General features: G+C 43.4%; 1 protein-coding gene across 6 annotated transcripts in view; it reads left to right on the forward strand.

The window, feature by feature from the left end:
* The first annotated feature begins 1,798 nt into the window (after positions 1–1,798).
* RIMKLB (ribosomal modification protein rimK like family member B) overlaps positions 1,799–19,189 on the forward strand; it is a 51,430-nt gene continuing 34,039 nt past the window's right edge. For 2 of the 6 annotated variants that reach the window (XM_040055136.2, XM_058419290.1), the window contains exons 1-3: positions 2,572–2,588; positions 3,150–3,657; positions 9,833–10,053. In XM_040055136.2, the coding sequence (XP_039911070.1) occupies positions 9,879–10,053 (175 nt within the window). In that variant the 5' untranslated portion in view covers positions 2,572–2,588; positions 3,150–3,657; positions 9,833–9,878. Of the gene's footprint in view, positions 1,926–2,045; positions 2,132–2,331; positions 2,417–2,570; positions 2,589–3,149; positions 3,658–9,832; positions 10,054–19,189 lie in introns of those variants that run through there. The other 4 variants (XM_040055134.2, XM_040055133.2, XM_040055135.2 and 1 more) reach the window with 4 other exon arrangements.

Consider the following 19,189-nt stretch of genomic DNA (forward strand, 5'->3'; position numbering starts at 1 on the left):
CATTCTGAAAGTTGGGTGAAGGAGAAATTCACACAGGAAAATGTGAAATATACAGCTGATACAATATAGTGAATGAAAAGGGTGTGGTACCAGGGAAACTGAGTAGGTGTGCCACAGAAACTGATCAACAAGGCGTGTCAGTTGATAAAGGGGATGTGTCATATTTGTTTGCTGCCAGCAGTTATTATTTTAGAGAAGCGACAGCAGCGAGGGATGGTGCAGCCCTGGCTGCACACTGGGTATGCCAGGCACATGATGCTGTATGATGCGTGGCATGTGGGACATAAGGCGAGAAGAGGACATGTGCTTAGCTTTGCCAGCAGAGGTTTAGGCTGGACATTAGAAAGAATTTCTTCACTGAAAGTGTGATTAGATATTGGAAAGATCTGCCCAGGGAAGGGGTGGAATCACTGTTCCTGGAGGTGTTTAAGGAAAAACTGGATGTGCGGCCCAGTGCCTCGATCTATTGCCATGGTGGTGTTCGGTCATAGGTTGGACTTGGTGATCTCAGCGATCTCTTCCAACCAAATTGATTCTGTGGCTCTGTCACACCTTCACCTGTCACATGAAGTACGAGGGTTCTGGCTTTGCACACCACATGCCAACAGCAGCAGCGGTGACAAGCACTGCCAGACAGCACAGCTGCCTGGGCTGCACTGGGGCTGGTCACCAGCGGTGGCCTAGTGTCTGGACCCTGGAGTGAGAAGTCAGGGGTGGAAGGTGGGCCTGCAGGAGAAGCCAGATGGGCATAGCAGGACCCGGGCTGGGGTCTGCCATGGCAGTAGGGGCTGGACTGAAGCCCAGTCTGGGGTAGGGGAGAAGGCAGGAGTGGGTGTGAGGAAGGGCATGAGGAAGAGCTTTGTCAGCAGGTCGTGGGATGTGATCCCACCCCTCTACTTGGCCTTAGGGAGGCTGCATCTGGAATGCAGTGTCCAGTCTGGGTTCCTCAGGAAGGAGAAACAAAAAGCTCCTGGAGCAGGTCCGGAAGGGGAATAAAGATGACTGGGGGACTAGAGCAGATCTCTTGCAAGGAAAGGCTGAGAAGAGTGGGGCCTGTTCAGCCTCGAGAAGAGGGGGGGACCATAGCAAAGTCTATAAGCAGTTAAAGGGGCGATGCCAAGAGAATGGAGTCAGGCCCTGCTTGACATTAGGACATGAGGCAATGGGCAGAAACCGATGCTCTGGAAGTTCCACCTGAATATGAGGAAGAACTTTGCTGTGAAGGTGACCGAGCACTGGAACAGATTGCTCAGAAAGGCTGTGAAGTCTCTCCCACTGGAGATACTTGAGAGCTGTCTGGTCTCAATCCTGTGCCACGTGCGCTGGGATGGCCGGCTGGAGTTGGAAGGCTGTAGCAAGTGACCCCTGTGGTCCCTTCCAACCTGACCCATTCTGTGGAAGCCTTCAGCCGTTAGACAGGAGCGGCCTCAGCCCGCGGGTGGTGCTGCAGCCCACGAGCAGCAGTTCGGTTCGGTCCGATCCGGTTCGGCCCGGTCCGATCCGGTCCGGTCCGAGGCACCCCAGCGCCGCCACCCTCGCGCTGCCCCGCGCCCGCCCCGCGCCCGCCCAGCCCGGCCCGGCCGTTACGGCACCGCCGCCGCTTCGCTGTGAGGCGGCGGGAGCGAGCGCGGGAGGCGGCGGCGGCGGGCGGGGGGCTCGGTGCAGGGAACAGCCGCGGCCTCCTCGCCTCAGCCGCGGGGAGGAGGGACACCGAGCGGGGGGGGGAAGGCGGGGTGGCGGTGAGGGGGGGGGGACGAGCGTCGCGTCGCGTCGCTCGTTTCCCTCTAGGACCGCGCGGCGGGAGGAAGGGGCGCGTCTCCCCGGAGCCTTCGTCGCCCCGCGCCCTCTCTTCCCAGGCCCGGTGCCGGAGGGGGTGGGGGTGGGCGCCCCGCGGGTCCCCTCAGGCTCGGCGGTGCCCGGGGCGGGTGAGATGTCGGGCTGAGCGGGCGCGAGCCCGCGGGGGTGGGGTCCGCCGTGCCCGGGGAGGGGGCGGGCGGGGGGTGGTCGGGACCGTCCCCTCACGGCCGTCCCGCCCCGCCGCGCTGCGCCCATGGTGATTGTGCTGCATCCCCCGCGCGCGGAGCGGGGCGAGCTGCCCGCGCCTCCCCGCCGCGCCCGCCGGGGCGCCCAGGTGGGTGGCGGAGGGGGAGCGGCGGCGGCGGCCGCTCGTGGTGCGAGGGGAGAGGGGCGGGAGGGGCGGGCACGGCCGTGCCCCCGGCCCGGGACCCGCGTTCCGCGGGCGGGTCGGTGGCGCTGCGAGCGCGGGGCGGGGGCCGCCGCCCCGCGGGCTGGCTCGGCCGCCGCGTCCTCGCCGCGGGTCCGCGGGGATCGGCCGTGGCTGTGGGGGCTCATCTTCACGTGATGGAGCCGGGGGGGTGTGTGGCTGGCGTCGGGTCTGGCAGCGAGATCTTCCCAAGTAGGTTTCCTCTCCCCTTTTGTTTTCCGGTGTTTAAAAGAGAGCTGGTGGCACATCGGTGACTTTAGTGCCTGGGATCTTTTAACAGGGGCTCCGTTTTTCCGAGCGTGCCACTGTTAATCTTGGATTGATTCCATCAGTTAAGCAAGCATCCTCTAGACATGTTATTTTGGTGGGTTTTTTTGTTTTTTTTTTTTTTTTTTCCCCCCTTGGGTCACCGTTTATAAACCGCTGTTTATTTTCTGTGGCAGAGTGTGTTCTAATGCACAGGAATACATGCTCGTAATACATAGGAATACACGCTTCTGAACTGAAATGTACTTTTCACCAGTCTTACCTGAATCCTAAAGGTTATTCTGGGGGACAGGCTTAAAGGTTTTAAGGCTCACAAATAAATAGCAATATTTTTTGTAGGTTTAGAAACTTAATTTCCTCATATGTTCCCGTGTAGGTATGGATTTATCCATTGAATGCACATTCTTAAGTAAAAGAACAAACTGCTTAGACATGTGGGTTTTTTTCTCTTTAAAATCAGTTTCTGTGATAGTATATTTGTGTAAAATACTTAAACTTGAACATTTCCCCTAATCACGTTTATGTCATCATTTTCTTTTGACTTTGCTTACTGTTTTGAATAGCACCTTTTCTTCCATTGGGATTTAGTTTATTTCATGCCTTTGTATGTTTATGTCTAATAGGAATGTTTCTTTTTTTTTTTCTTTTTCCTCCCTAGGTGTTGGTGACTTCAGTCATTTAGGGGTTTAGTTCAGAGGAAGTAGAGACACAAGGATTGAGTTTCTTTTACGTAGAAAGCTACAGCTCTTCACCAGTACTCTTTTTACTCCTTCCCATCCTTCCCTGCTCCTTAGGGGAGAACAATTTGGAAATTATTTCAAACATTCGTTTGCTCCCCCTTCCCTCCCTCCCTCAGAAATCTACCCTGGTCCCAGAGGCATCTGCTAGGCAGTGTCTGACAGGACCAGGAGAACGTTTTCACTGCTTGCTTGCTGTGGGAGCTTCAGTAGTACCCTTCCCTCCTTTGGGGTGTAGTGCAGCGAGGCATCCAGAAGGCTCCCGTGCCACCCTTTTTGGTTAGTATAGGATCCGGGAAAAGGGGTACCTAGCAAGGCACGTGACCTCCTTAAGGGAGCCAGAACTGAAGCAGCACTTGGCACGCTGAAGGAGACACCCATCTTTAGTGTCCTTTTCGTCTCTTCCACTCCTTCCTCACCAAATTTCGGGTAAGTCTCTTCAGCCCATTCATTCACGCAGTGCATGTTTTCCCTTCCCCCACGCCAGGCGCTGGGAGAGGCATGCACAGAGACTGTGGGGTGGGGGAAGGGAGGAGGGAAAACTGGCTGTGTACACACGGATCGGGGAGGAGAAGGGGTATTGTACCACACCGCGGGGGGAACCTGGCACAGGTGGAAAAGCAGCTGATGTGGGAGGAAATGGTGTGTTTTATTTGCACACGGGCGTGCGTGCGCACACGGGGACAGTGGAGGGGCGTGAAAAAGCTGAGAGCCTGTTGTTGGGAAAAATACCAAGAGCGAAGTACAAGGGTGGCTGATGCTGGCCAGGATGGGGCTCATGTTGTGGGGAGGAAAGAGAATGGATTATTCGGTGGTGATCGGGAAGTGGGGCGTGTGAATGAGGAATCCTGCCTTCTACTTGCAAGCATGAACACAGAGGAGGAATGACGAGGAGTGTGGATGTCTGCCTTTCAGAGGCAGCTGTGCCTGGGAGGATTGCTGCTAGCATCTTGAACATCGCTCAGTGCAAAGGTGGAGACAAGGAGATGAAAGCCATCATGGGGAGTGTAGTTGCCCGTCTGCAGGGGTGGGAATGAATGGGAACAATTAATATATTCCCATGTCCTTTGGCCGTTGCGGTCTACAAATCTCAGAGGGAAGAGGAGGTGAATACTGTGATGTGCTTTCAAAGAGGTGTGCTTGGGGTTCACCTGCCTGCAGAGACTTTGAATTCTCCGATGCATGTGTAGAGGGTGGATGATAATGCAGCAGCAGTGGACACATTGTGCTGCAGCTTTTCAATATATTATATAAAATGCATTTAAATAAATATTTTAATTTTTCAGATTCTTCAGCTTTTAAAAATGTGTTCTTTCCAAAGATTCTCAAACAGTTATGTGACAGTCTTAGGAAAACTAGTTTCTGGTACGTAAAAGAGGAATTTTTCTTGATGTTGGCCTTAAGCATCACCATGAAGCAGCATTGTCAGGAATCAGTTGACTTATCTTGGATTTATTTTATAAAGATGTCAGTTCTTTTCTCTATCACCATGTGATATATTCATCGTCCATACATAATTCCGTAACATTTTCTTTAGATGATCATCATTCTGGTATCTCTGTGTGGAAAAAAAAAATCACTTGTGCTTTATGCTCGAAACAGCTGTGGACTGTTCGCAGACCTGCTCTCCCTATGACATAGGAAGTCCTATTTCTGGGATGTTTCAAATGCTGCTCTCTTCTCATTAAGATGAGACAGAGACTTGCGTGACAGTGTATGATGGATTACATGCTGGGTCATGTGCTGGACAACTGTTCGTTAGCTGTTTAACTGGTCTGCTATGTAAGGTTGACTTTATAATTCAGATCTGCCTTGAGGTGTTTCCTGAAGGAGATAACTTGTAAGCATCTGCCAGCCATTCTTAGGACTTTACTGTCTTGAAGTGCATCCTTCCAGCCATTCTAGAAACTGCTCTAATGGTAGAGATGATTGGAAATGTGTACTCAATTTCAAGCCTTAGCTAATATATGATGAAAAGGAAATCAAAATACCATTTCCAGCTTGAATAGCACTGTTCTGAAAATGAGTATTATAAATAAGCATTAATGATGTTAGTGTTACTCGTAGGGAGGTGAGTGCTTGGAGCAATGTTTTCCCTAGTTCTTCATTGCCCATGGTGGTTGTGACTGTCAGTCTCTTGCTCATTCTTTCTCACTTCCTTGAGATTTTTATTATCACTCTCTCAACTGTAGGGATTAAACATACCTAGAGGTAAGCTAAAACTAAGTTAGGTTATACCTCTCTGATAACCACTGAAATCTGTGGAGTTTGTTAATCTGCACAGTGCTGTAACATGTGAGCCAAGCTCTAAAAAAGGGCGGTTCTGGGAGGGGATGCTGGTAATAACTATTCCACTAACGTGTTTCTCAGATCCCACTGTAGGCAGTGGGAATGTGCTGCAACGTCAGATCAGAGGTTCAGCAGGTAAAATAGCTAGGTCACGTTGATCCTTGATGCTATAGACATCTGGGATTCCATTCATCATTCACACAGGGAAGACACAACCCTAGACTTTTTAATTTACAAAAGCATTCAGTAGTTGCATCCTGAAAGAAAAGAATACTGAACTTTTTTTGTATACTAGATACTTTTTATTTTATACATTTATCAATAATACATAAATTAATTAGGATCTCCTAAAAATGGGTTTCTTGTTTCATCTTAAGGGCAATACATCATGGTGAAAAAGAAAAAGAAACTAGTCTATTTTCCTCCTACTTTTGGGTGTTAAAGACAGGAGAATGAGTAAATGAGCCATGGAGACCAATCTCCCATTCCTGGAGGAAGAGGGAGGTCTCTAATCTTCTCTGTGAAGAGAACACCCCCTTCAAGGCAAAAAGAGTGGTCTTCAGAGGAGATTTCCAGATCTCTCTAGACAGCTGATCTGATTGGCTGAATTCCCTGTTATTTCAATAAAACATATTCATATATGATGTAAAGTCGAAAAGGAGCACAGTGAGTGCTTTTGTTAGAACAGCTGTTAAAGGTGTACTGCAGATTGAAGGAATGTGAGAGGAAATAGGTTTGCATGTGCTGGGGAGGGAAGGAAGCCGCTGTGTGATTGCTGGAGTAAGACCTGGCTGAAGCAGTGTAAGGGTGCCACAGCTGAAAGCTGAGGTGAGCGTTCATTCCCTCCATAAATTGCAAGGAATCTCTTCCACGCCGTGTATTCCTGAAGCAGTTGTGGCAGTGTCTGCTTGGCCGGTGTGACACGCAGTTTGATTTTGATCACGGGCCTTTTACTTTGATACCACCCTTTTTATCTTTCCCAGTCTGTTACATGCACTTAAGTTTATGATTATTTTTTGCCTTCTAATTTCATAGATATGTGAAGTAGTTATTGCAAGATTGTACATGCTTTGACTGTAGTAGCTTTGAGTGAAAAGTGCGCTTGAAGTGGCCATCTTGAAGTTATTTAAACATCTGCTCTTCCCCTTATGTATACCATAGTTGCTTTGCAATAGATGCTCTCATGGATTAGGAAGTATTCTCTGCACACCCAGCATTGTCTGAGGATGTGTCTTTTAGATTGAAATGGGTGGAGTTGGTTTTCAGGGAAGAATTCTGGCAGTAATATCCAACTTCAGAGCTTAATGCTTTTGTGCATCTGACTGCAAGGCCAGCTTTCCTCCTACAAATCATTTTCTTGAGAATGTGGGAGGGATTTTTAAGATGTTCGGGTTAATAGGGTAAATTGCAAGTTTTATTATGTGGGATTTCTTACACAATCAAAATAGATTATAAGGTGGGGCTGAAACTGATGAATGTGTTCTGGTTTTAGGAGCAGAATGTTAGTGTGAAAAAGAAATTCTTTTGGGTAGAAAAAAAATAGAGTATTGGGTTGGAGGTGAAGGATCCAAGAGTCAGGATTGCTAGTTTCTGTCTCTGCTGCTGCTTGTAGCTTGTTCTGAAGTGAGCTTCTCAGTCTTTACATGCAGACTTGAGATTGTTACTTGCTTTTCTTATGATAAGATGGGAGCTTTCATATATACATTTATAAAACCAATAAGATTTTGAGCAGATGAGATGTAGTATTAGGAGAGAGATGAATAGCCATACCCAAGGCATTTTTATACACCTGCTGGTTTAATATCCTCATTGATATATATAGAAGGCCCTTCTTGACAATGTTGTAACTTCTTTCGAATGTAGATGGAGGAAAAGAAGGCCATACGTTTCTTTCTTCTTCAACCCTTTGCTGATTTTTAAGAAATTAAGTGGTGAAATGACATTCAGGGAGAGGTGGTGGTGTATTTAAGGGGGTGGAGGTGCGGCCAGGTAGAGAAGAGGTTTGAGAAAAATTGAAGCAGACTGGCAAAGAAAGCAAAAATGGGGAGAAAATACTTGGTGCTTGTATCAGCGTTAGAACCAGTACCGAGGGGGAAAAAGCCTCAAACCACAAAAACCTAAACTAAAACCCGAAGCGGGCAGAAAATACGTGATGGTTTCTGATTTATGTTTTTTTGGTGTTTTTTTTTTTTTTTTTTCTTTTTTTTCTTTTTTTTTTTCTTTTTAACGCCGAGGAAGCGTGTGTGCGGTGTGTTTTTCCATGCGGTCGGCGTTCTCCCGCCGTTGTGCGGGACGCGCCCGTCCGGGCCGGGGGCAGAGCGGCGCTGCCCGGCAGGGGCGGCAGGTGGCGCTGCTCGGCCCGGCCAGCGCCGCCGCAAATGGCAGCGCCGAGGGGCAGTGCCCGGGGCCCCCGGGCTGGGCCGGCGGCGGGGCATTCCTGCAGAACACCGTCTGTCCCGCTGCCCAGCCCGGGATGTCGTTCCAGGAAGTTCCCTGTAAACTACCGCGTCCAGACATACATTGTTGAGGGGCACGCAAGTGGGGCAGGGTCTGATAGATGTCAGCCATTGCCGGCCCCGGCCTCATCTCGCTCTTTTCGCTTCGAGCTGCTTTGAAGAACAAAGAGGTTCTTTGAGAGATCAAAAGATACTCCTTATAACCTCCCACACCCATTTTTCTGCTGGAAGCAAACACTCTTTTTCCTGCTTTACCCTGAACATCTTGACTGTGTTCAAGGACTGGTCTGGATCAGTAATTGTCTTTCCCTAGTCTTTTTCCAGTCTGTTAGTATGAAGAACTGTAGTCCTTGGTTTTTTTGTAGCAGCTCATTTACCAAATAAATGGAAAAAAAGGCACGGACTTTGCGTGTTGTTACCATGGATCTTAGTACCAGGAATAAAAATGTCCACTTAAAATTTTATTTTCTTATTAAGAAAAAGCTATTCTAGTGGGAAAAAAATTACAGTTTTTTAATGCTAGAAAAACCTATCTGGTTCTTATGGTTGTAACTAAACAATCCTTTTGTCCAAAGACCTGCTGCAGAAACTAAAATTCTTTGTAATATCAAGTGATAGCAATTATATACTAAAGGTGCTAGAAACTCCTATAAAACTCCTATAATAAAGGTGATAGAAACTCCCGTTTCTGTCTCAGAGTTCATGAACTCGTGTCAGTTATATTGGTGAAAGTGATTATTTTTTTCACCTTTATTTTAACAGAAAAGTTCAAAGGCGATACAGAAAACTGTTCTGGTTTTCTCCAGAATTCCTGTTCCCTACTACATGCTTGTCTTTCTTGAACATAAAGGAGTAGTCCATTAATGTACCTATAACTGGTTTACAGCTTTTAAAATATTCCAGTAAAAATATATTCAGTCAAAAATAGCCCAAGTCCTCTGTATTCAAAGCAAAAGGAGTAGTACCTTGCTATTTTCAATCCTAACCCTATTGAAATTCTTCAATTTGAACTATGTTTTCTGTTCTTGGTCCTGAATTCATTAGTTCTGTTTATGTATAACGGTGATTTTAAAAAATTGATTTGAAGCAAGAAAGGGCTACCACTGGAGTTCTGGCCTTGATAATGCTTTATTTTACATGTGTTAATATGTGTTCTGTATTCCTGACGTTTTGTTGGTGCTCCTTGTTCCGTTGGTTTTTCCATTATTACTTTTCTGAATAATACTTCTGTTTCTAAGTATACCTCACAGTGGATGTGAAATTTGTGGGAGCAAAACAGTCCCAGATAGTTACCTGGAAGATTCTGTGGTAATGCATTTCTGTTCTTTTGGTCTGCTTTTTTAACATAAAGAGTTTGTCACGCTCTACTCTTCCATATGTGGTGGAAAGAGACAAATCAAGTCTGTCACTGGTATTTTAGCAATACCTAGGAGAAGGGCAGAGTTATTTCAGTTGAAGGAATTATCCTAATTATGAAGTTGAAATTCTGGCCTTCAGACATGGCCATTCAAATTGTTTTCTGTTCTTTGCGTGTTTTTTAGTACTGTCATGAAAGAGGAATGCTACTGCCAGTACCACTAGTTACATCTTTGGGTACTTCTCGAGGAGAAAGCTGGGATGAGGACCAAGACTTAATTTCTAGCCTTTAACATGCCATGGAATGCCAATGGATTTGTTTCTGTTGTTGGTACTTTTGGTTGCAGAGTAGGTGTAGACATTATTTTGCTGCTTGTAAGTTGGAAGTTGCAGTCTTTTGAAACAGACTGGCTCGTGCAGGGGAAGCAGGACTTAGTACAGCAGGGATGGTGAACAAAAGAGCATGTGCACTCTAACAGAGTCTCACCTTGTCCCCTGTCTAGCAGTTCCATTGGAAGGAGACCTTGAAGGTTGCAAGACAAGTCCAAGATGTGCAGTTCAGTTGCTCCCAGGCTGTGGTTCTTAACAGACCGTCGCATCAGAGAAGATTACCCTCAGCAGGAGATCCTGAGAGCACTGAAGGCCAAGTGCTGTGAAGAGGAGCTGGATTTCCGGGCCTTGGTGATGGATGAAGTGGTGCTGACCATTGAGGATGGAAATCTTGGTAAGAATGAGCTAAGGCTGGGGGTGGGCTAAAGGTGTAGTTGAAAAAAGATTGTAAAATGGAGCATCTGTACTGTTAATAAGGAATTCTATGTATGCCGGACCTACCATTCATCATCTAAATCATGCAGATATACATAATATCGGGGTTTTTTTAGAATTTATTATGTTAAATATAATTTTCAGTTTGCTAATTTGCATTAGAACCACTTTTGCCTTCTCTCTTCAGGAAAGAGAGGAGGGTTGTTTCATTTTGGTGAGTCCAGGATAAGGACTACAAGACCCCCCTGAATTATTAAGGAATCATGGAGCTTAATTTTCTCTTCAGTACTTGAACTGTGTGGGTCACATTTAAGCATTTCAGAGGGACCTTTTCTTCTGTTTGTGTTCTGGCTCCAAAATAGAAAACACTGGAAATAATCTGAAAGGAATTTTCAATGAACAGTACAGAGTGTCATGGAACTAGAGGTTATAATGTGACGTAAAGCACGCTGCTCTACGGATGTGGAGTTATGTGAATTCCAAGAAAGAACAGTGCTGATAAAGTTTGTGCATCAAATGGAATGAGCTATTACTACAATTTACGGTGTTTAAAACTGAATGTTCTGTTTTCCTACTGTTTTTTTTTTCCCTTTGGTGATTAAAAAGGAAAAGTAAAATGTTAAGTTGCATTAGAAATGTTAAGTAAAAGGAGTCTGTAGTTAGTAAACTTATGTGATAGGAAGATACTAATACCACCAATGTCAAGGTGTATAACACTTACAATTTATTTTTGTTTCAACATTTTTTAATTGGAATTTCCTAAAGCAAGGAGACTGCAGTGGTTTTTTTTTTTTTTACCTTTAAGTCTTTCATTCCTCTTCCCCATTTATCAGTCACAAAAAATGTGTTGTTGGAGACTCAGGGAAGAATTACATTTCTGAAAGTTGTATTAGAATAATTCTGTGTGGGAAGAAAATACAAAAGTACCCTCAGCCGTGAAGAAGAGGCTGCCATATATACCTTGTTCCTCTTTGGGAAATGTTATATAGGAAGGGAATCATAAAACTAACTCTGAGGAAGAACTTCATTCAGAATTTATACCTTGTTTTGGCATGAATCAGTCAAGTATAAAACACATGCATGGTAAACCCAGTATTTTTTATTCTGGTATTTCTAAACTTCTATTTACCTATTTTGTCTTTTAATCTGAGGAGTCTTATGATTTTTATCACAAATTGAAATTCAGTAGGATGTATCCAAATCAAGGTAATAACTTCTTGTCAGAAAGTCTGAGCTCTGAGCGTACTTTCCTTTGGACAGAGTGTAATGGGAACGCAGCCATCCTGGGCGGTAGCTGCAGTCTCTGAGATGCATAATTAGTCCTTCAGCAGTTCAGTACTGTTTTTATTTCTTGGTGATTTCTTCTTTTCTGTCTTATTTTTTGGGAATTAAATAGTGCAAGTGTAAATTGTGGAACTTTCTGCTTTCTTCTGTCTAATGTCTCCTAGGACTGAGTCTATTGCAGGGAAAAAGATAAAAGAAATGCGAGTTAGAAAACTAATATTGAAGAATGTGTAGTATGAGTGCAAGAAAAATGAAGAAAATTACTAGAAAAAAATGCAGAAAAGGGAAATTATTCTCATACAAAGTGTTCATTTATTTTGACGTAAATAACTGATCATTTGAAAAGGAGTGAGATAAAAATGCTGAAAGATTGTGGATAGACATTTTGTTGTAAGTAGTCTGGTCTGTCTAGTTGTGGGCTTGTTTGTTTTATTTATTTTTTTTTTTTTTTCCCTGAGGGGTGGGAATTGTCTTGTGTCAAACAATTCTTTCTCTTGGGGAGCAATGGAGAATCTTCCCTCTTAATTTTCTAGTTGTGCTTGTTTAGAGCTTTTGCACATGCTTTGATAAAGATTTCTGCTGGAGGACACAAACAAAAGCTTTGTGTTTTGTTTTCCCTTTTAAAAACCTCAGTTGGCCTACCGAAAAGGCATCCTGTAACAAAATCCAAGACATAGTGCATTCTGTACCCTTTTTGTTATCTACTGTTGTGTGAGGGATCCACGTTGAGTAAAATTTTCTGTGTCATAGAGGAGTTTAGGAAGGGAATGTATCCTCAGTGGATACTGATGGCTTTTGCTTCGTTTTCTGTCGTTACTTGTCTTGAAAGCTTGGCAATTCAAGACTCAAACTCTGAAGGTAATACATGATATTGAAGGAAGTAATAGTTGGGTTTTTTCCAACATATTCATGCTTTGATTAGAGCTTTTTTTGTCCTTCAAAACCAGTACAGCTTCTTAAGTAAATTGTTAGAAGCATGTTAGACAGTCAAGTTGGATATTACAGGGTGCTATTTAAAAACTCAAAAATGTGGTATTTCTGTAGACGATAGAACCAGTAATCGTTCTTGGGGACTTGCTGACTGTCGGGAACATGGCTGGAGACTTCAGAGACCGAAAATTCAGCATAAGTTATTAAAAAGCTTAAAATTATTTACTTCACAGGGGTAGAGTAGAAAAGACACTTCTAAATTTAGGAACATTGAGCAGAACTGTGGGATACTTATATGTGAAAATTGTCCCTTCCACAAACCACATGGCTTATACCTTAACAGTAGAGCACACTGATGCATGTGTCACTGATGCCCAGGCCAAAGACAGATGTGTAAAGCTTTTGTGATGCTGAGATTTACAGAATCTGTGTCTGTCAGAAGTGATAAGATTTGCCATGGCCGAAGGGAAAGGGGGAGGAGGTGGGGTTGTTTCGCTCAGTGGACTCAGCAGCAGCCACTCCTTGGGGCTGGTCTCTGCTGTACTGCTGGATGGGGTGTGTGTCTGGATCCCCAAGGCAAACCAACAGTGTAGGCCCAGCAATCCCTGCTGGTTCCTTTTCTTTCGCAGCTGAAACTCAGGGTGATCCAACATCCCAAGCATCCCACACAGCCCCATCATCACCGGCCACATGAGGAATCTGCATGCAGCTCAAGATCCAGATTAGATACCTCAACACAGCATGAGTCCAGAAGTGATTGTAAATGCAAGTTACAAGATGTTTTTCCTTTTTAATCTAAAAGGAAATTCTTAAACTGCTTTATGCTTAAACGGCTTTGGAAGTAAGTTCAACAAGTATTTCTTGAAATTAACTACGGTTTATGCCTTACTTGACTAGGTGTCTGCTTACCCAAGCCATGCACTTATTTTTCATTTCCACAGTGGCCGTAGTACTCTGTAGACTTCAAAGGTGAAAGCTGAGAAAAAAATAAGTGGAAAAGTAGTGCTGTAGAAATTGATTTATTCTGCTTCTGTGGTGGGCTGAACCTGCTGAGATGGTTACTGATTCAGACATCCACAACATTGTTGCACAGGAATGGACAAGAATGCATGAGTGGAAAAAAGTGGAGGGCGATACTGGGCTGTTTCATTTTAAACTTGTGCCTGTTGCTGTAGCCTAAGTTTCTTAAGAGCTAAATTCTTGAAACGGAACCAGTCTAGGACAATCCACTGCCAAATGCAGCAGCCGTGTTCCTCCTGTCCCTTTCCAGCATTGCTGTTGCTGCTTGCCTTGTAAAGGACTTCGTGTCTCTCTTGGCTTGCTTTCATGTTGTACCTCAGCTAATTAAAAAATGGGTTTAAACAAATTATCTGCTGCTTTGCAGGATCTGGCATTTGTGTGAGTGGAGTTGGCCAACCCAATGGAAGACTAACTCCACCAAATAATTAACAGTTTTCTGTTGGAATAGATTGCTGCACCAACCCTTTTTGTGCTCATACAATTCCTAGCTCTGGTACACAGGCGAGGAAGAATAGGGTTGTTCTTTCAGGGAATGGCTTGTATTTATGTTGATGTAGTTATAGCTCCAGAAATACTTAAAAACTGGAATTTTCTTGTGGTTGGGATGTCTGATAGTGTCAGCTTTAGGATTATTTTGTTTGTGCATGGCATCTGGTATTTACTGCTGTAAGGATTACAAACTGAAATGTCTAGTTTTCTAATCTAGCTTGGCAATTTCTATATTCATTTGAAATACATAACAAGTAATGTAACAAAACTCTGCAGGACATTCTGTGGACATTTATCTGAACTCTTAGCAGTGAGTCCCATCAAAATGTGTACTTTTAAATAGTTTTAAAATGTGTTAAGTTTGCTAATGCAGTGATGTAACAGGCTTGAGGAATTTGCAGCTAAACAAATTAAGGCTTGTGAACAGGAGTGTGTGGTGTGGGTTGAGGTAGAGGTGGAGGAAGCCGGTAGGAAAATTCCACCCTATAGAGGGGGCTTTTTGGACAGGAGACAAAACGTACCCATGGATTGTCCCTCATTCTGAATATTGTTTCTACTTCCCTGTGTTTAGGATTGAGTAGTACCTTTCCCCACAGTCTGCACACCTTACCTGTAGAGCAACACAGTTCAAGAACTATTCTTTGGTGAGGAAAGTGTTAGGGAAATTTGGTTCCTTCCCTCATTAAAATGATATATAATCATATTATCATTAAATTTCTTTTCGCTACCAGAACAGTAGAAAATGGAATTCACTGAGTCAGGAATTTATCAATACCTTTATTGTAGATTTTTAGAATCTCCATGTTTTCTGATACTGTTCTTTGAAGGAAAATAGTGTTAAAGAAAGTTGCTTTCATGAACTTTGAACTGTTGAAGGTGCTGGAGTGACTGAAGTATAGAACAAAGTATTAACTATTCCTAAGACTTTCTTGGCATTTCCTTTGGGAATGTGAAACCAAATGGCCAGCTTAGGTGAGGAATAAAAAGGGCATAATAGTAATGTATTCTGAAACAGGAATACATTGTGCACAGTCACCTGGCCTTTCTTAAGTCAGATGGGAAGCGTCTGGAAACAGATCTCTTACCTTCATTTTTTTTCTGCAGAGGAAGTACTTAGAAGATAGATTCTTTTAATTTGGTAAAGGTTGGTGTGCTCATTTAGGCATCTGGGTTTCCAGTGTGGGCCTGAACTTTGCAATAGAAGGTAGTGTCTTGTTTAAGTCTTTAATCTTGCAAGATGTGATTTTATTTTGTATGATGACCTTCATTTCTTATTTAGTTTGAACTGGTAATGAGTAGTTGTGATCTTTGATTTTTTTTTTCTCACACTGGATTAGACATAATTTGAAATAATTATGGAAGAATTGGCGTAGCTGAAAGATTTCTGTCAAGTATAGAAAACTGGGGGAAAAAAGGTAAGGGTGCATAACAAATTCCTGTTTTCATGTAGTGGTAATAAAAACACTTTGAATCAGCTAGATCCATGGTAAGGGAGGGCTTTTGCATACATTAAAGGGTTTCAATATCAAAATATCAGAACTCTAAAATTTTTGTTAAGTCACCTGAAGATGGTCTACTATCAAACAACATAGGAGGAACACAGTCACCTCCTCTTCCTTCTGGCTATTTCAGTAGTCCCCTGGCACGTGTTCGTCCAGCAGTGCACCTTAATGTAAGAGCTTTTCCTGCAGCATGCAGCAGTGGCTTTGGGAGTGATGGAACAGAGGCAAGCAACCTTGGCAAGGTGCCTTTTTGAGCACTGCAGAGTTGGCCTGCTTCCTGCTATTAACTGCAGCCAGAACAGCCATTACTTCCTCTGCAGAGTTGAGAAATTGGTTTGTGACTCAAGTGAGAGCGAGAGAAGGAACTGCATTGTGTGCAAAGGCCTGGAAGGTGGTTAGACATGAAGTGGATTCTGTGCTGTGGAAAGTGCTGGGCTCAGAATCACTTGAAACTGTTTCTGATGTTCTTTCACTGTGAAAATTGATCGCTTCCAATCTGATTGATGTTAAAGCCATAAGCATTACTGTTAGGTAGCTGTGGACTATATAGAGATTTTGGAATGGTAGCTGTGTTTAGAGGTGGGTGTCATCTAGTATGTGACACTCTGGTATTAGATACCCAAGACAAACACATCTCTAGTAGAAAAAACTTAACATTTGCTTTATTATCATATTTTAATAACAGTGCCTTTCAACAGCTGCCACATATGTTAAGAAGAATTGGTTTGGTTTTTTTACAAAACTCTGACACCAAAGACAACTTTCTTACAATGCATATAGAAAGAAAGGATTTGTACTCTGCACCCATCCTGGGTGTTCTTGCAGTTTTCTTCTTTCCTGTCAGGGATTTCTATTCTTATGTGAATGATTGTCATCTTAAACTGATTCTAAAATAACAAAGGCTAACAGTGAATTTGATCTTTTCAAAATTGTTCTGTTTCTTCAGTATGTCACCAGTGGTAGATACGGGCTCACTCCAAAGCCACCTTGGCAAGGTGGAGGGATAGGAATGTTTCTGCATGGAAATTATGTTAATTTCAGAGGGCTGTGTGAAGGTCTGAAGTTTTTCATTTGCATGCGTTCTAGAGCAGCCAGCCAGGAAAATCAGACTTGTAGGGCACATCATCTTGAACATACGTGCATGTCATCATATCTGAAAATGCCAAAAAGCATTGCCAGATTTTTATTGTTGTAAGAATTCTCAGGAGCGGCCATCTGGATGATAAACAACGTAAAAAGGGACAAAAGCAAGATGAAAGAAGTGCTACCATACATCCTAGTCAAGAAATGAAAATTAGCCTAACATTTCACAAGACAGGCTTTAACTGGCTGGGGATTTGTGTGTCACTTTTCCAGCAATCCCTCTTCCAGTGCTGTGTCACCTAAGCAAGTTTTGCTGGCACATTTGTCTGAGCAGTTGTATTGTGAACCTGGTCTGCATACTGATAAAGTTTTAAACCAGTCTGTTCTTGGTGGCAGGTGTTTTTTTTTAGACTTCATCAGTCTTCCGAGTCAGGGAACAGCGTGGCTGCACAAGCAGTTCTTCAGCACTTAAATCAGAAGGGCAAACTGTGTGTTGGAGTGGGAGAGATTAGAAGATAGCACAAGTATTGATGTGAAAAACTTAATCTCATGGAACTGATGGCTATGCTTGCTTTCCCAGATTTGTGATCAGAGAAGTACTTTATCACCTGTTCTTTAAATAATGACAGTAGCTTTGGCTTTGTCCACCTTTTCTCAAGTCTGGTTGTTGTCCATTTGTGAATGATGAGCAGGTGATTCTCAGTGACCGTGAATATAAGAGAGACTGGTACTACTGAACTTTGACCAGTATTGAGATGGTCTTCCAGTGTGCAGACCTGTGTTTAGGTTGATACAGACTTCTAGGAGTACCAGTGTGCATAGACAAGTCACTTTATTTTCTTATTTTTATAGACTCTTACGTGTAAATTGTGGTGAAATACCGGTTTTAAGAATTACAGTTTCCTTTTATATCTGCCCTTTACTACATGGAACGAGTGGAATGAAGAGCAGAACAAAAATGAAAACAATTTCACTAATGAAATGATCAATTACTTTTAATTTCCTTATATTGTAAATAATTAACGTTTACAGTGTCACAAAAATCTGTGATGTTGTCCTTTATAATGATTGTTCTTTGAATAGTAGAGCTTACATGATTTCCATCTCTCTAAAGGTCTAGTCCATTTTAGAATTAAAAGTGTGATAAAATGCCTTTTTATTTGTCAAAAGTTAAGCAAGTTGAAGCAGAATGTGTTACATGTGCTCTGACAACTTGAGCAGGATATCTGACAGCAGAGGTATTCTGCTTATGTTGTCAGAGAAACCCTGCTTGAATTTCACTAATTAATTGTGTTAACTTGTAGGAGACCTGTCTTACTATACAGGAAGGTTTTCTTGCCCTGTACTTCAATACGGGGCAGGTATTGAACTGGGAACTGTCTTGCTGTGCTTGTTACTCATCTTGACACATCTGTGAGTAAAGCATGGAAGAACAGGTATTGGAAGAGACACACTAGCAATTTGATCTGTTTTGTCAGGGTGTGAAGTAAAAAGACCAGGTATGCCAATGCTCTTGATTTTGTAGCTGAGAAGGAGGTTGGACTGCGCTGACATAGTTGTTAGGGTAAAAGATTTTATTCACCATAATAGTTGTAATGTAACACTCATGAAATGATATGCTATCAAATCCTGTTTCTTGGCAGTTTCTGTCTGAAGAATAATTAGATCTAGTAGGGAAACGCAGCAGTCAGAAGATCAATAAATATTTCCCTTGAGTTCTAAGAAGTTGATTCAAAAGTATCCTCTAGGTGTTGTGTCAGTTGTCTTGTTGTGTTGGTACAATGCTGGGGAGCTTTGAGGGGGATGATTTCCTTTTAATTTAAGTTTTTTCAAGGACAGAAGAAGAAGTCTTTTGTAAAAGTCTGCTTAAGTGTTCTCTTTAGCTGTTCAAAATATACAGCTATGAATTGTTTGACAAGCAATGGAGAAGTAGAGCATAGACAGAGCTGTTGGAGCACAATGCAAAGGTGATTCTCATTACAGATCCCTTTGATAGGCTCACCATCACAACACTGGCCATTCCCAGTCCCTGGGAAGGCATAAAGGCGTCTAAGTCAACTCAAGCCTTTTGCTCTCTTCAAAACTCTTTTGGCTAATTTTTCTGTTTTTATCCTCTAGGTTGGGCTGAGCCCTGGATACACTCTCCCATGCTGGTCTAGTTACCTTGGGAAGACATTCAGGCTCTTGCTGCTCTCCTGGACAAACATTTACACATGCAATTGATTCACTCAATTGAGAGTCAAACAATCTCCTAACTGTTACAAACCTTTATCTTAAAAGCCACCTTTCAGTCTCTGTTGTCATAGAATGGTTTGAATTGGAAAGGACCTTAAGATCATCTCGTTTCAGCCTTCCTGCTATGGGCAGGGACACCTTCTGCTAGACCAGACTGCTCAAAGCCCTGTCCAGCCTGGCCTTAAACACTTCCAGGGATGGGGCAGCCACAAATTCTCCGGGCAACTTGTGCCACTGCTTCAGCACCTCATAGTCAAGAATTTCCTCGAACTATTATCTAAAGTAAACCTACCCTCTTTCAGTTTAAAGCCATTCCCCCTTGTTCTGTCTCTACATGTTCTTGTAAATACTCACCATCTTTCTTGTAGTCTCTTTTCAGGAGAGGAAGGCTGCAATTAGGTTACCTGAAAGTCTTCTCCAGGGTGAACATTGCCAGTTCTCTTAGCCTTTCCTTGTGGAAGGGGTGCTCCACCCTTCTAGTCATCATATGAAAAGGTCAGCTTTCTTAGCCACAGCTGTGGTCAGTCACTTCCCATATTTTCCCAGAGCTTC

Source organism: Hirundo rustica, chromosome 2, assembly GCF_015227805.2.
Source record: "Hirundo rustica isolate bHirRus1 chromosome 2, bHirRus1.pri.v3, whole genome shotgun sequence".
NCBI lineage: Eukaryota > Metazoa > Chordata > Aves > Passeriformes > Hirundinidae > Hirundo > Hirundo rustica.